The sequence below is a fragment of the Salmo salar genome, chromosome ssa04, assembly GCF_905237065.1.
Source record: "Salmo salar chromosome ssa04, Ssal_v3.1, whole genome shotgun sequence".
Classification (NCBI taxonomy): Eukaryota; Metazoa; Chordata; class Actinopteri; order Salmoniformes; family Salmonidae; genus Salmo; species Salmo salar.
Window position 1 is genome coordinate 81,442,393 of NC_059445.1, and position 17,308 is coordinate 81,459,700.

Consider the following 17,308-nt stretch of genomic DNA (forward strand, 5'->3'; position numbering starts at 1 on the left):
TGGGAAACAGTGTTTAAACCCTTTACAATGAAGATCTGTGAAGTTATTTGGATTTTTACGAATTATATTTGAAAAACAGGGTCTTGAACACTGTATATATACAACACTGTATATAGAAATAATATGACATTTGAAATGTCTTTATTCTTTTGGAACTTGTTTACTGTTAATTTTTATTGTCTATTTCACTTTTGTTTATTATCTACTTCACTTGCTTTGGCAATGTTAACATATGTTTCCCTTGCAAATAAAGCCCTTGAATTGAGAGAGAGCGAGAGAGAGAGAGAGCATTTTCTCTCTGTCTACATAATCATTTCTAATGATCTATTTCCCACCGGAGAGGAGATGGAGATGCGGTTCCCCTTTCATTTCAATTCATCCTGCTCTTTCCATCTACACACTCAGGATAGTTGGCATTTAGATGGATTCATTAAACGGAGGACTTGAAAACATTTCAGAGTTGTAGGTAGCTTGCTGTCTGTGGAATAGCTGATTTGGTGACTACATGGCTAACATTGGGAAATTGGTTATGTTCTGTTTAAGCCCTGTGTTAAATTAAATCCTATCCATGGGGGCAGAAGACTCTGAGCTGTTACTGGTGGTGCTGGTTGATTTGACATGGTATGGATGTCCTTGTTGTTAAGTGTTGGGTGCCAGTGATGTGGGAGGTTGTGTGGTTGTCTTGTATTTACAATCTGCTCTAACTGTGCTTTGTCTGTCTGTCTGTCTGTCTGTCTGTCTGTCTGTCCGTCTGTCTGTCTGTCTGTCTGTCTGTCTGTCTGTCTGTCTGTCTGTCTGTCTGTCTGTCTGTCTGTCTCGTCTGTCTGTCTGTCTGTCTGTCTGTCTGTCTGTCTCTCTCTCTCTGTCTATCTCTCTGTCTGTCTGTCTGTCTATCTCTCTGTCTGTCTGTCTAGTCTATCTGTCTGTCTGTCTGTCTGTCTGTCTGTCTGTCTGTCTCTCTGTCTGTCTCTTTCTTTCTCAATTCAATTCAAGGGGCTTTATTGTCATGGGAAACATATGTTAATTGCCAAAGCAAGTGAGGTAGATAATATACAAAAGTGAAATAAACTATAAAAATTAACAGTAAACATTACTCTCACAGAAGTTCCAAAAGAATAAAGACATTTCAAATGTCATATTATGTATGTATACAGTGTTGTAACGATGTACAAATGGTTAAAGTACAAAAGGGGAAAATAAATAAGCATAAATATGGGTTGTATTTACAATGGTGTTTGTTCTTCACTGGTTGACCTTTTCTTGTGGCAACAGATCACACATCTTGCTGCTGTGATGACACACTGTGTCACGATGTGCGCAACTGATTGAAGGTAAGTCAGGAGAGCAGAGATGGGTGATAACAGGCACATTTTATTCATGCCCAAGGAAAACAGCGATAACGGCCAAAGTACACAAACGGTACAATAAACAAAACACACGGTTCAAACACATACCCGGCGCAAACCAGCCTGATGCGAACCACACGTAACAAACAAACAATTCCACACACAGACATGGAGGGAACAGAGGGTAATATACATTAGGTCAGATGAGGGAATGTGAACCAGGTGTGCAGAAAACCAAGACAAAACAAATGGAAAATTAAAGGTGGAGCGGCGATGGCTAGAAGACCGGTGTCTTCGGCCGCCAAACGCCACCCGAACAAGGAGAGGGACCGACTTCGGCGGAAATCGTGACACACTGTGTTATTTCACCCAGTAGATATGGGAGTTTATCAAAATCGGGTTTGTTTTCGAATTCTTTGTGGATCTGTGTAATCTGAGGGAAATATGTGTCTCTAATATGGTCATACATTGGACAGGAGGTTAGGAAGAGCAGCTGTTTCCACATCATTTTGTGGGCAGTGTGCACATAGCCTGTCTTCTCTTGAGAGCCAGGTCTGCCTACGGTGGCCTTTCTCAATAGCAAGGCTATGCTCACGGAGTCTGTACATAGTCAAAGCTTTCCTTAAGTTTGGGTCAGTCACAGTGGTCAGGTATTCTGCCACTGTGTACTCTCTGTTTAGGGACAAATAGCATTCTAGTTTGCTCTGTTTTTTTTGTTAATTCTTTCCAATGTGTCAAGTAATTCTCTTTTTGTTTTCTCATGATTTGGTTGGGTCTAATTGTGTTGCTGTCCTGGGGCTCTGTGGGGTGTGTTTGTGTTTATGAACAGAGCCCCAGGACCAGCTTGCTTAGGGGACTCTTCTCCAGGTTAATCTCTCTGTAGGTGATGGCTTTGTTATGGAAGGTTTGCGAATCGCTTCCTTTTAGGTGGTTGTAGAATTTAACGACTCTTTTCTGGATTTTGATCATTAAAGAGTATCGGCCTAATTCTGCTCTGCATGCATTATTTGGTGTGCGTTGGAGAAAGTGGAAGAAACTTGTTCAATCACTCCCTTGAGTGCTGTTACCACCATTTCCTGGTGGGGCCTCAGGTAATTTGTGAATTATGATGTGGTTGGGGGCCCGTAATCTGTCCTCTGACAACAGCTCTAGGGCTCTGTTCTGTCCTAGCATCCTGTTCTGTCATAGCAGCCTGTTCTCTCCTAGCATCCTTTTCTGTCCTAGCAGCCTGTTCTGTTCTGTCCTAGCAGCCTGTTCTGTTCTGTCCTAGCAGCCTGTTCTGTCCTAGCAGCCTGTTCTGTTCTGTCCTATCATCCTGTTCTGTCCTAGCATCCTGTTCTCGCCCTAGCATCCTGTTCTGTCCTAGCAGCCTGTTCTGTTCTGTCCTAGCAGCCTGTTCTGTCCTAGCAGCTTGTTCTGTCCGAGCAGCTTGTTCTGTCCTAGCAGCCTGTTCTGTCCTAGCATCTTGTTCTGTCCTAGCATCCTGTTCTGTCCTAGCATCCTGTTCTGTCCTCGCAGCCTGTTCTGTTCTGTCCTAGTATCCTGTTCCCTCCTAGCATCCTGTTCTGTCCTAGCAGCCTGTTCTCTCCTAGCAGCCTGTTCTGTTCTGTCCTAGCAGCCTGTTCTGTCCTAGCAGCCTGTTCTGTTCTGTCCTAGCATCCTGTTCTGTTCTGTCCTAGCAGCCTGTTCTGTTCTGTCCTAGCAGCCTGTTCTGTTCTGTCCTAGCATCCAGTTCTGTCCTAGCAGCCTGTTCTGTCCTAGCATACTGTTCTGTTCTGTCCTAGCAGCCTCTTCTGTCCTAGCAGCCTGTTCTGTTCTGGCCTAGCACCCTGTTCTGTCCTAGCATCCTGTTCTGTCCTAGCTTCCTGTTCTGTCCTAGCAGCCTGTTCTGTCCTAGCAGCCTGTTCTGTTCTGCCCTAGCAGCTTGTTCTGTCCTAGCAGCCTGTTCTGTCCTAGCATCCTGTTCTGTCCTAGCAGCCTGTTCTGTCCTAGCAGCCTGTTCTGTTCTGTCCTAGCAGCCTCTTCTGTCCTAGCAGCCTGTTCTGTTCTGTCCTAGCAGCCTGTTCTGTCCTAGCATCCTGTTCTGTCCTAGCGTCCTGTTCTGTTCTGTCCTAGCAGCCTGTTCTGTCCTAGCATCTTGTTCTGTCCTAGCAGCCTGTTCTGTCCTAGCAGCCTGTTCTGTCCTAGCAGCTTGTTCTGTCCTAGCAGCCTGTTCTCTCCTAGCAGCCTGTTCTGTCCTAGCATCCTGTTCTGACCTAGCAGCCTGTTCTGTCCTAGCAACCTGTTATGTCCTAGCAGCCTGTTCTGTTCTGTCCTAGCATCCTGTTATGTCCTAGCCTCCTGTTCTGTCCTAGCAGCCTGTTCTGTTCTGTCCTAGCAGCCTGTTCTGTTCTGTCCTAGCAGCCTGTTCTGTTCTGTCCTAGCAGCCTGTTCTGTCCTAGCAGCCTGTTCTGTCCTAGCAGCCTGTTCTGTCCTGTCCTAGCAGCCTGTTCTGTTCTGTCCTAGCAGCCTGTTCTGTCCTAGCATCCTGTTCTGTTCTGTCCTAGCAGCTTGTTCTGTCCTAGCAGCTTGTTCTGTCCTAGCTGCCTGTTCTGTCCTAGCAGCCTGTTCTGTCCTAGCAGCCTGTTCTGTTCTGTCCTAGCAGCCTGTTCTGTCCTAGCATCCTGTTCTGTTCTGTCCTAGCATCCTGTTCTGTCCTAGCAGCTTGTTCTGTCCTAGCAGCCTGTTCTGTCCTAGCAGCCTGTTCTGTCCTAGCAGCCTGTTCTGTGCTAGCAGCCTGTTCTGTTCTGTCCTATCAGCCTGTTCTGTCCTAGCTGCCTGTTCTGTCCTAGCAGCCTGTTCTGTCCTAGCAGCCTGTTCTGTCCTAGCAGCCTGTTCTGTTCTGTCCTAGCCTCCTGTTCTGTCCTAGCAGCCTGTTCTGTTCTGTCCTAGCAGCCTGTTCTGTTCTGTCCTAGCAGCCTGTTCTGTTCTGTCCTAGCAGCCTGTTCTGTCCTAGCAGCCTGTTCTGTCCTAGCAGCCTGTTCTGTCCTAGCAGCCTGTTCTGTTCTGTCCTAGCAGCCTGTTCTGTCCTAGCATCCTGTTCTGTTCTGTCCTAGCAGCTTGTTCTGTCCTAGCAGCTTGTTCTGTCCTAGCTGCCTGTTCTGTCCTAGCAGCCTGTTCTGTCCTAGCAGCCTGTTCTGTCCTAGCAGCCTGTTCTGTTCTGTCCTAGCAGCCTGTTCTGTCCTAGCATCCTGTTCTGTTCTGTCCTAGCATCCTGTTCTGTCCTAGCAGCTTGTTCTGTCCTAGCAGCCTGTTCTGTCCTAGCAGCCTGTTCTGTCCTAGCAGCCTGTTCTGTGCTAGCAGCCTGTTCTGTTCTGTCCTATCAGCCTGTTCTGTCCTAGCAGCCTGTTCTGTCCTAGCAGCCTGTTCTGTTCTGTCCTAGCAGCTTGTTCTGTCCTAGCAGCCTGTTCTGTCCTAGCAGCCTGTTCTGTCCTAGCAGCCTGTTCTGGCCTAGCAGCCTGTTCTGTCCTATCAGCCTGTTCTGTTCTGTCCTAGCAGCCTGTTCTGTCCTAGCATCCTGTTCTGTCCTAGCTTCCTGTTCTGTCCTAGCAGCCTATTCTGTCCTAGCAGCCTGTTCTGTTCTGTCCTAGCAGCTTGTTCTGTCCTAGCAGCCTGTTCTTCCCTAGCATCCTGTTCTGTCCTAGCAGCCTGTTCTGTCCTAGCAGCCTGTTCTATCCTAGCAGCCTTTTCTGTTCTGTCCTAGCAGCCTGTTCTGTTCTGTCCTAGCAGCCTGTTCTGTCCTAGCTTCCTGTTCTGACCTAGCATCCTGTTCTGTTCTGTCCTAGCAGCCTGTTCTGTCCTAGCAGCCTGTTCTGTCATAGCAACCTGTTCTGACCTAGCAGCCTGTTCTGACCTAGCAGCCTGTTCTCTCCTAGCAGCCTGTTCTGTCCTAGCATCCTGTTCTGTCCTAGCACCCTGTTCTGTCCTTCCATCCTGTTCTGTCCTAGCAGCCTGTTCTGTTCTGTCCTAGCAGCCTGTTCTGTCCTAGCAGCCTGTTCTGTCCTAGCAGCCTGTTCTGTTCTGTCCTATCAGCTTGTTCTGTCTTAGCAGCCTGTTCTGTCCTAGCAGCCTGTTCTGTTCTGTCCTAGCAGCCTGTTCTGTCCTAGCAGCCTGTTCTGTTCTGCCCTAGCAGCCTGTTCTGTCCTAGCATCCTGTTCTGTTCTGTCCTAGCAGCTTGTTCTGTCCTAGCAGGCTGTTCTGTTCTGTCCTAGCAGCCTGTTCTGTGCTAGCAGCCTTTTCTGTTCTGTCCTAGCATCTTTTTCTGTCCTAGCAGCCTGTTCTGTCCTAGCTTCCTGTTCTGTCCTAGCATCCTGTTCTGTCCTAGCAGCCTGTTCTGTCCTAGCAGCCTGCTCTGTCCTAGCAGCCTGTTCTGTCCTAGCAGCCTGTTCTGTCCTAGCAGCCTGCTCTGTCCTAGCAGCCTGTTCTCTCCTAGCATCCTGTTCTCTCCTAGCAGCCTGTTCTGTCCTAGCAGCCTGTTCTGTCCTAGCAGCCTGTTATCTCCTAGCATCCTGTTCTCGCCTAGCAGCCTGTTCTGGCCTAGATGCCTGTTCTGGCCTAGCAGCCTGTTCTCTTCTGCCCTAGCAGCCTGTTCTGTTCTCTCCTATCAGCATGTTCTCTCCTAGCATCCTGTTCTCTCCTAGCAGCCTGTTCTGGCCTAGCAATCTGTTCTGGCCTAGCAGCCTGTTCTGTCCTAGCAGCCTGTTCTGTCCTAGCAGCCTGTTCTGTCCTAGCATCCTGTTCTGTCCTAGCATCCTGTTCTCTCCTAGCAGCCTGTTCTGGCCTAGCAGCCTGTTCTGTCCTAGCACCCTGTTCTGTCCTAGCATCCTGTTCTCTCCTATCAGCCTGTTCTGGCCTAGCAGCCTGTTCTGGCCTAGCAGCCTGTTCTGTCCTAGCAGCTTAGTAGACTTATTTACTTAGCTTTCTATAACAGAATTACCTAGAGATTATTGTATTTTACTTTTTGGCTTCAGAAGTAGCTTCAGACTGAATATTGCTCACTCAGTTTTGTGTTGGATGGTATTTCCAGGTTCCGCTTATCAAGGCACTAGGCGAGACCCAGATGCAGACGCAGGAGGCAGATAGTTGGAGTCTTACAATGTTTATTAATCCATAAAGAGGGAGGCAAGAGAATGGTCGTGTACAGGCAAAAGGTCAAAACCAGTTCAGAGTCCAATAGGTACGAAAGGGCAGGCTGATTCAAGGTCAGGGCTGGCAGGATGATCAGGCAGGCGGGAAAGTAGTCCCGAGTCAGGCAGTGGTCAAAACCGGGAAGACTAGCAAAAGAGAATAGAAAAGGAGTATGGGGGAAAAACACGCTGGTTATCTTGACTAAACATACAAGACGAACTGTCACAAAGAGACAGGAAACACAGGGATAAATACACTGGGGAATAAATAAGTCACATCTGGAGAAGGGGAGACAATCACAGGGACAGGTGAAACAGAACAGGGCGTGACACCACTGTGTTTCTCCTGCAGGTTTTGCTTTGTTAGAAGTTTTTTCTTGATAGTCCTTGGTAGCAGTAGTCTATTCTTTTAGGAAAACAATTCGGTTAATCTACATTTATCCAACTCTATTTCTATATTTTTTACAGAAGAACTCAGGAGCCCTCGAGCTCATTTCTCTGTCTGTCTGTCTGTCTGTCTGTCTGTCTGTCTGTCTGTCTGTCTGTCTGTCTGTCTGTCTGTCTGTCTGTCTGTCTGTCTGTCTGTCTGTCTGTCTGTCTGTCTGTCTGTTGTATTCGGCGCATGTGACAAATAAAATTTGATTTGACTGACACAGAGAGATAGAGACAGACAGACAGACAGACACAGTCAGTCAGCCTGTGTCTGTCTGTCTGTCTCTATCTCTCTGTGTCAGTCAAATCAAATTTTATTTGTCACATGCGCCGAATACAACAGACAGACAGACAGACAGAATACAAGAGGTGTAGACCTTAGGGTAAAAACAAGTGTTAAGTAAAAAATATAAAATAATAGTAACAAATAATTAAACCGCAGCAGTAAAATAACAAGTGAGGTTATATACAGGGGGTACCGGTACAGAGTCATTGTGTGGGGTTAGTGGAGGTATTGAGGTAATGTGTACATGTAGTTAGAGGCAAAGTGACTATGCATAGATTATAAACAGAGAGTAGCAGCAGCGTAAAAGAGGGGTCTGGGTAGCCCTTTGATTAGCTGTTCAGGAGTCTTATGGCTTGGGGGTAGAAGCTGTTAAGAAGCATTTTGGACCTAGACTTGGTGCTCTGGTACCGCTTGCCATGTGGTAGCAGAGAGAACAGTCTATTACTAGGGTGGCTGGAGTCTTTGACCATTTTTAGGGCCTTCCTCTGACACCGCCTGGTATAGAGGTCCTGGATGGCAGGAAGCTTGGCCCCAGTGATGTACTGGGCCATACTCATTACACTCTGTAGTGCCTTGCAGTCGGAGGCCGAGCAGTTGCCATACCAGGCAGTAATGCAACCAACAGTCAGTCAGCCTGTGTCTGTCTGTCTGTCGCTCTCTCGCTCTCTTTAGTTCTCTCTCGCTTTCTGTGTCTCTGTCTGCCTCTCTCACTCTCTCGCTCTCTCTCTCTCGCTCTCTGTGTCTCTGCCTCTCTCTCTCTCTCGCTCTCTCGCTCTCTCTGTGTCTGTCTGTCTCTTTCTCTGTCTGTCCATCTGTCTGTCTGACAGCTAGAGAGACTGACAGAATTGACAGTCTCTCTGTGTCTCTGTCTGTCTCTGTCTGTTGGTTAGTCAGTCAGTCAGTCAGACAGACAGTCTCTGTAGCTATCTCTTCCATCAGACAGACAGACAGACAGACAGACAGTCTCTCTAGCTATCATGTTAGACAGACAGACAGACAGACAGACAGACAGACAGACAGACAGACAGACAGACAGACAGACAGACAGACAGACAGACAGTCTCTCTAGCTATCTCTTCTTCGCTCTCTCTATATACCCCTCCCAAATGGGCTTTATTGGCGTGAGAAACATATGTTTACATTGCCAAAGCAAGTAAATAAACAAATTCACAGTGAACATTACACACACAAAAGTTTGAAAAGAATAACGTTTAAAATGTTATTGTTAGCTATATACTATGTTGTCTCTCTCTCTCTACCTATCTGTGGGATGGTTCCTGCGGCGATCCCAGTCCAGTGATGGAGGTCCCCACAGACAGCCCCTTCACTGAGGAGCAGACACGTCTGTACTTCAGAGACATCGTCTTGGGCATGGAGTACTGTGAGTACTACCATCATACTCCTTCCTCTTCTTTTCCCCTCATACATACAGTACTGTATATACCGCTACATCATCGTGCTGCCAGGCTACCAGACTGCCTGACAACCAGACTGCCTGACTACCAGACTGCCTGACTACCAGGCTGCCTGACAACCAGGCTGCCTGACTACCAGACTGCCTGACTACCAGACTGCCTGACTACCAGACTGCCTGACTACCAGACTGCCTGACTACCAGACTGCCTGACTACCAGGCTGCCTGACTACCAGACTGCCTGACTACCAGGCTGCCTGACAACCAGGCTGCCTGACTACCAGACTGCCTGACTACCTGACTACCAGACTGCCTGACTGCCTGACTACCCCATATCATAATCTCAGTGGAGAAGAGGAGCCAGCCTCCATCACTGAACAGGGTAGAACAGTGTGCCTGGTAGACTTGAGTCTCCATTTCCCCCTCTCTCTGTGTTTTCCCCCTCTCTCTGTGTTTTCCCCCTCTCTCTGTGTTTTCCCCCTCAGCCCTCGTCTAGCTCCCCTCCAGCCACAGTATGTTCTGGTGTGTCAGACTGTCAGACACAATCTACCCCCTCAGTGCTATTGAGCTCATAGCCAATCAGGAGCTTCAGTATTGAGCTTATAGCCAATCAGGATGTTTAGTGTTGAGGTTATAGCCAATCAGGATGTTTAGTGTTGAGGTTATAGCCAATCAGGAACATCAGTATTGAGCTTATAGCCAAGCAGGATGTTTAGTGTTGAGCGTATAGCCAATCAGGATGTTTAGTGTTGAGCTTATAGCCAATCAGGGCTTTTCTAAGGCTGTTGTCCTATATTAGACTGAGGGGGATCTGGCTCACAGGGCTATTAGCATAATCAATAGGTGAACTGTACTGTAGTACTATGGTAGGATGGGTTACGGTATGTTGTGTCCTGTATGCTCTCTATGTATGCAGTGTGTGCTCTGTAGGCTTCTGTATATCATGGCAGAGCTTGGGCTATGTTATGTAACATATAGGGATTGGATAATGCCTATAGGAAGTATTCACCTCCGTAGTAGCATGGCTACTAGTATCACGTAGGATAAGCAATATGCTTCACATAGTTTACGGTAGATAGCCGGCAGGTAGCCTAGTGGTTAGAGCGTTGGGCCAGTAACCAAAAGGTTGCTAGATCGAATCCCCGAGCTGACAAGGTAAACATCTGTCGTTCTGCCCCTGAACAAGGCAGTTAACCCACTGTTCCTAGGCTGTCATTGAAAATAAGAATTTGTTCTTGACTGACTAGTTAAATAAATGTTAGTTTCCTTAATGCGTGACTCACCAGCTTAGAGCAATGTTCTTGTTTGGATCTTCTCTGATATTATTGTCGTTACATGGTTAGTTGCATCGCAGGATCACGTAGAAAGAGTTTGTGTATATGTTTGCTCTGTCTATCTCTAATGTACTCTAATAAGGTTCAAACAATATACCCGCTGTATATTTTGGTAAAAAGCCGAGGGATGGGCCTGGAGAAATGTACATTTTACATTTACATTTTAGACATTTAGCAGACGCTCTTATCCAGAGCGACTTACAAATTGGTGCATTCACCTATAATATCCAGTGGAACAACCACTTTACAATAGTGCATCTAAATCTTTTAAGGGGGGGGTTAGAAGGATTACTTTATCCTATCCCAGGTATTCCTTGAAGAGGTGGGGTTTCAGGTGTCGTGAGGGAGCTTGTTCCACCATTGGGGTGCCAGAGCAGCGAACAGTTTTGACTGGGCTGAGCGGGAACTGTGCTTCCTCAGAGGTAGGGAGGCGAGCAGGCCAGAGGTGGATGAACGGAGTGCCCTTGTTTGGGTGTAGGGCCTGATCAGAGCCTGAAGGTACGGAGGTGCCGTTCCCCTCACAGCTCCGTAGGCAAGCACCATGGTCTTGTAGCGGATGCGAGCTTCGACTGGAAGCCAGTGGAGAGAGCGGAGGAGCGGGGTGACGTGAGAGAACTTGGGAAGGTTGAACACCAGACGGGCTGCGGCGTTCTGGATGAGTTGTAGGGGTTTAATGGCACAGGCAGGGAGCCCAGCCAACAGCGAGTTGCAATAATCCAGACGGGAGATGACAAGTGCCTGGATTAGGACCTGCGCCGCTTCCTGTGTGAGGCAGGGTTGTACTCTGCGAATGTTGTAGAGCATGAACCTACAGGATCGGGTCACCGCCTTGATGTTGGTGGAGAACGACAGGGTGTTGTCCAGGGTCACGCCAAGGCTCTTAGCACTCTGGGAGGAGGACACAAGGGAGTTGTCAACCGTGATGGCGAGATCATGGAACGGGCAGTCCTTCCCCGGGAGGAAGAGCAGCTCCGTCTTGCCGAGGTTCAGCTTGAGGTGGTGATCCGTCATCCACACTGATATGTCTGCCAGACATGCAGAGATGCGATTCGCCACCTGGTTGTCAGAAGGGGGAAAGGAGAAGATTAATTGTGTGTCATCTGCATAGCAATGATATGAGAGACCATGTGAGGATATGACAGAGCCAAGTGACTTGGTGTATAGCGAGAATAGGAGCGGGCCAAGAACAGAGCCCTGGGGGACACCAGTGGTGAGAGCACGTGGTGCGGAGACAGATTCTCGCCACGCCACCTGGTAGGAGCGACCTGTCAGGTAGGACGCAATCCAAGCGTGCGCGGTGCCGGAGATGCCCAGCTCGGAGAGGGTGGAGAGGAGGATCTGATGGTTCACGGTATCAAAGGCAGCAGATAGGTCTAGAAGGATGAGAGCAGAGGAGAGAGAGTTAGCTTTAGCAGTGCGGAGAGCCTCCGTGACACAGAGAAGAGCAGTCTCAGTTGAATGCCCAGTCTTGAAACCTGACTGATTAGGATCAAGAAGGTCATTCTGAGAGAGATAGCAAGAGAGCTGGCCAAGGACGGCGCGTTCAAGAGTTTTGGAGAGAAAGGAAAGAAGGGATACTGGTCTGTAGTTGTTGACATCGGAGGGATCGAGTGTAGGTTTTTTCAGAAGGGGTGCAACTCTCGCTCTCTTGAAGACGGAAGGGACGTAGCCAGCGGTCAAGGATGCGTTGATGAGCGAGGTGAGGTAGGGGAGAAGGTCTCACGAAATGGTCTGGAGAAGAGAGGAGGGGATAGGGTCAAGTGGGCAGGTTGTTGGGCGGCCGGCCATCACAAGACGCGAGATTTCATCTGGAGAGAGAGGGGAGAAAGAGGACAAAGCACAGGGTAGGGCAGTGTGAGCAGGACCAGCAGTGTCGTTTGACTTAGCAAACGAGGATCGGATGTCGTCAACCTTCTTTTCAAAATGGTTGACGAAGTCATCCGCAGAGAGGGAGGAGGGGGGGAGGGGGAGGAGGATTCAGGAGGGAGGAGAAGGTAGCAAAGAGCTTCCTAGGGTTAGAGGCAGATGCTTGGAGTTTAGAGTGGTAGAAAGTGGCTTTAGCAGCAGAGACAGAAGAGGAAAATGTAGAGAGGAGGGAGTGAAAGGATGCCAGGTCCGCAGGGAGGCGAGTTTTCCTCCATTTCCGCTCGGCTGCCCGGAGCCCTGTTCTGTGAGCTCGCAGTGAGTTGTCGAGCCACGGAGCAGGAGGGGAGGACCGAGCCGGCCTGGAGGATAGGGGACAGAGGAAATCAAAGGATGCAGAGAGGGAGGAGAGGAGGGTTGAGGAGGCAGAATCAGGAGATAGGTTGGAGAAGGTTTGAGCAGAGGGAAGAGATGATAGGATGGAAGAGGAGAGAGTAGCGGGAGAGAGAGAGCGAAGGTTGGGATGGCGCAATACCATCCGAGTAGGGGGAGAGTGAGAAGTGTTGGATGAGAGCGAGAGGGAAAAGGATACAAGGTAGTGGTCGGAGACTTGGAGGGGAGTTGCAATGAGATTAGTGGAAGAACAGCATCTAGTAAAGATGAGGTCAAGCGTATTGCCTGCCTTGTGAGTAGGGGGGGAAGGTGAGAGGGTGAGGTCGAAAGAGGAGAGGAGTGGAAAGAAGGAGGCAGAGAGGAATGAGTCGAAGGTAGACGTGGGGAGGTTAAAGTCACCCAGAACTGTGAGAGGTGAGCCATCCTCAGGAAAGGAACTTATCAAGGCGTCAAGCTCATTGATGAACTCTCCAAGGGAACCTGGAGGGCGATAAATGATAAGGATGTTAAGCTTGAAAGGGCTGGTAACTGTGACAGCATGGAATTCAAATGAGGAGATAGACAGATGGGTCAGGGGAGAAAGAGAGAATGTCCACTTGGGAGAGATGAGGATTCCAGTGCCACCACCCCGCTGGCTCGATGCTCTAGGGGTATGCGAGAACACGTAGTCAGACGAGGAGAGAGCAGTAGGAGTAGCAGTGTTATCTGTGGTGATCCATGTTTCCGTCAGCGCCAGGAAGTCTAGGGACTGGAGGGTAGCATAGGCTGAGATGAACTCAGCCTTGTTGGCCGCAGACCGGCAGTTCCAGAGGCTGCCGGAGACCTGGAACTCCACGTGGGTCGTGCGCGCTGGGACCACCAGGTTAGAATGGCAGCGGCCACGCGGTGTGGAGCGTTTGTATGGCCTGTGCAGAGGAGAGAGAACAGAGATAGGCAGACACATAGTAGACAAGCTACAGAAGAGGCTACGCTAATGCAAATGAGATTGGAGTGACAAGTGGACTACACGTCTCGAATGTTCAGGAAGTTAAGCTTACGTTGCAAAAATGTTATTGACTAAAATGATACAGTACTGCTGGCTGGTGGAGTAGGCTAGCTAGCAGTGGCTGCGTTGTTGACTTTGAACGTGTAGCTGGCTAGGTAACCTCGGTAGTTTCAGTACTACACCTTGTCATGATACAAAGCAACTTTGTAGCTAGCTAGCTAACATAACACTAATCAAGACGTTCCTTGTAGTGTATTTAGTTTCAACAATGTCATAGACAGAGCTACAGATGCAAGGACTGACTGTTTGTTTACCGATACATTGTTTACAAACATTGGAGTTAAACAAGCTTATTTTGGGGGTTTCTAATGAGGTATGACAGTTGAACTCAGCACATGAGGCATTTATAAGTTACATTCTTCAAGAATCAATGTGTATATAATTAATTTAAAAGTCAAAAACTGGATGTAGAAATCACAGATTGGCCCTTTAATGCATGGCTCACAGATTGGCCCATTTAATGCATGACTCACAGTTTTACAGCAATCACTTTCTCTCTAAAATATGTTATGACATTGATGTGAATTTGAATGCACTTGAAATAAACTGAATTTGATCGTTTTACATTTTAGTCGTTTAGCAGACGCTCTTATCCACAATCTGTATGTGACCTTGAGCAAGGCACTTAACCCTAATTGCTCCTGTTAGTTGTTCTGGATAAGAGCATATGCTTAAAATGCTTAAATGTCAAAGTTAGTGTGTCTCTTCGTGTGTGTGAAGAGCTGCAGTATAACTTAGTATCAGTCACCCTGTACGTACTCACAATGTTACTGTACCATAGAAATCAACCCCAAGGTCAAGCCATTCATGTCTTCATTGTTCAATCATTAATCTGGGAAGCGACCCGTGTCACATCACATCTGGTGTTATAACATTCACTGCCAGGCAGCAGCACGGTGCATCACATCTGGTGTTATAACATTCACTGCCAGGCAGCAACACAGTGCATCACATCTGGTGTTATAACATTCACTGCCAGGCAGCAACACAGTGCATCACATCTGGTGTTATAACATTCACTGCCAGGCAGCAACACGGTGCATCACATCTGGTGTTATAACATTCACTGCCAGGCAGCAGCACAGTGCATCACATCTGGTGTTATAACATTCACTGCCAGGCAGCAGCACAGTGCATCACATCTGGTGTTATAACATTCACTGCCAGGCAGCAGCACAGTGCATCACATCTGGTGTTATAACATTCACTGCCAGGAAGCAGCACGGTGCATCACATCTGGTGTTATAACATTCACTGCCAGGCAGCAGCACAGTGCATCACATCTGGTGTTATAACATTCACTGCCAGGCAGCAGCACAGTGCATCACATCTGGTGTTATAACATTCACTGCCAGGAAGCAGCACGGTGCATCACATCTGGTGTTATAACATTCACTGCCAGGCAGCAACACAGTGCATCACATCTGGTGTTATAACATTCACTGCCAGGCAGCAACACAGTGCATCACATCTGGTGTTATAACATTCACTGCCAGGCAGCAACACAGTGCATCACATCTGGTGTTATAACATTCACTGCCAGGCAGCAACACGGTGCATCACATCTGGTGTTATAACATTCACTGCCAGGCAGCAGCACAGTGCATCACATCTGGTGTTATAACATTCACTGCCAGGCAGCAGCACAGTGCATCACATCTGGTGTTACAACATTCACTGCCAGGCGGCAACACGGTGCATCACCTCTGTGTGTGGGTGTTACAGCAGTCACTGCCAGGCAGCAATAATCAGAACTTTCTTCTGAAACTCGTCAGTCTATTCTTGTTCTGAGAAATGAAGGCTATTCCATGTGAGAAATTGCCAAGAAACTGAAGCTCTCATACAACGCTGTGTACTACTCCCATCACAGAACAGCGCAACCTGGCCCTAACCAGAATAGAAAGAGTGGGAGGCCCCGGTGCACAACTGAGCAAGAGGACAAGTACATTAGAGTGTCTACTTTGAGAAACAGATGGCTCACAAGTCCTCAACCGGTAGCTACATTAAATAGTACCTGCAAAACACCAGTCTCAACGTCAACAGTGAAGAGGAAACTCCGGGATGCTGACCTTCTAATGAAGCTGCCAGTTGAGGACTTGTGAGCCGTCTGTTTCTCAAACTAGACACTCTAATGTACTTATCCTCTTGCTCAGTTGTGCACCGGGGCCTCCCACTCCTCTTTCTATTCTGGTTAGAGCCAGTTTGTGCTGTTCTGTGAAGGGAGTAGTACACAGCGTTGTTCGAGATCTTCAGTTTCTTGGCAATTTCTCGCATGGAATAGCCTTCATTTCTCAGAACAAGAATAGACTGACGAGTTTCAGAAGAAAGTTCTTTGTTTCTGGCCATTTGAGCCTGTAATCGAAACCACAAATGCTGATGCTCCAGATACTCAACTAGTCTAAAGAAGGCCAGTTGTATTGCTTCTTTAATTAGCACAACAGTTTTCAGCTGTGCTAACATAATTCCAAAAGGGTTTTCTAATGATCAATTAGCCTTTTAAAATGATAAACTTGGATTAGCTAACACAACGTGCTATTGGAACACAGGAGTGATGGTTGCTGATAATGGGCCTCTGTACGCCTACAGTATGTACATATTCCATTAAGAAATCTGACGTTTCCAGCTACAATAGTCATTTACAATATTAACAATGTCTACACTGTATTTCTGATCAATTTGATGTTATTTTAATGGACCAAAAAAATTGCTTTTCTTTCAAAAACAAGGATATTTCTAAGCGTCCCCAAACTGTTGACCGGTAGTGTATACATTCATGAGTGTAAATCGCTAGAGATTAAAGCTTCTACTAAATGGCATGTATTGTTATTGAACTTGAGGAAATGCTGGTTTTGAGACTTTTTTTTGCTACATTGTGCTCTTATGAACACAACCCTGCTGCCTCCGGTTGAGTGGGATGTCTTCCTCTCTGCCTGGTAGAAGAAGAGCTTTTTTTAAAGAATAACTAGAGCCCTGCGGTGTTTCTGACCACAGAAAACTCTGTCTCTTGGCCAAATCTTAATGGTCATTAGAAAGTCTGGCATCATGGAATCACTTACCATATAAAGTTCTGCTATTCCGCCGTCTCTCACTCTCTCGCTCTCTCTCTCTCTCTCTCTCTCTCTCTCTCTCTCTCTCTCTTTCTTTCTTTCTTTCTTTCTTTCTTTCTTTCTTTCTTTCTTTCTTTCTTTCTTTCTCTCTGTTCTCCTCAGTGCACTACCAGAAGATAGTCCACCGGGACATCAAGCCTTCTAACCTGCTGCTGGGTGACGACAGTCATGTGAAGATTGCCGACTTTGGGGTCAGTAACCAGTTTGAGGGCAACGATGCCCTGCTATCCTCCACAGCTGGGACTCCTGCCTTCATGGCTCCAGAGACCCTGTCAGACATCCGCCAGAGCTTCAGTGGCAAGGTGGGGTCACAGAATATGTGTATGTGTAAGGGGGGGGGTCAGTGTGTGTGATTGAGTGTGTGTGATTGAGTGTGAGTGTTAAAGTTAGATTATATCAACATGTATTTCCCTTGTCATCTTCGACCCTAGCATGTCATCACCACCTGACATGCACATGATCTATTATATTAGTCTATACATGTTATATACACTCAGTGGCCAATTTATTTGGTACACCCATCTAGTACCGGGGCGGTGCCTCCAGAACAAACTGAATTCTTCGGGGCGTGGATTCTACAAGGTGTGGTGCTCAAACGTTGTTCAATTAGTATCAAGGGACCTAACGTGTGCCAGGAAAACATTCCCCACACTATTACATCACAGCCACCACCAGCCTGTACCGTTGACTCCAGGCAGGATGGGGCTATGGACCCCAAATCCTGACTCAGCATGACAGAACAGGACCCCAGGATTCGTCGGACCAGACAACAATGGTTTTTCCACTGCTCAGTTGTCCAGTGTTGGTGATGGTGTGCCCACTGGAGCCACTTCTACTTGTTTTTAGCTGATAGGAGTGAAACCAGGTGTGGTCGCTTGCTGCAGTAGTCCATCCTTGACAAGGACCTTTAGATTCTGCATTCC

The 17,308-nt window shown here is 47.7% G+C and overlaps 1 protein-coding gene across 2 annotated transcripts in view; it reads left to right on the plus strand.

Moving 5' to 3' along the window:
• LOC106603934 (calcium/calmodulin-dependent protein kinase kinase 1) overlaps positions 1-17,308 on the plus strand; it is a 158,675-nt gene that overhangs the window by 102,186 nt on the left and 39,181 nt on the right. For both annotated transcript variants that reach the window (XM_014198188.2, XM_014198189.2), the window contains exons 10-11: positions 8,522-8,610; positions 16,488-16,687. In XM_014198188.2, the coding sequence (XP_014053663.1) occupies positions 8,522-8,610; positions 16,488-16,687 (289 nt within the window). The remainder of the gene's footprint in view (positions 1-8,521; positions 8,611-16,487; positions 16,688-17,308) is intronic.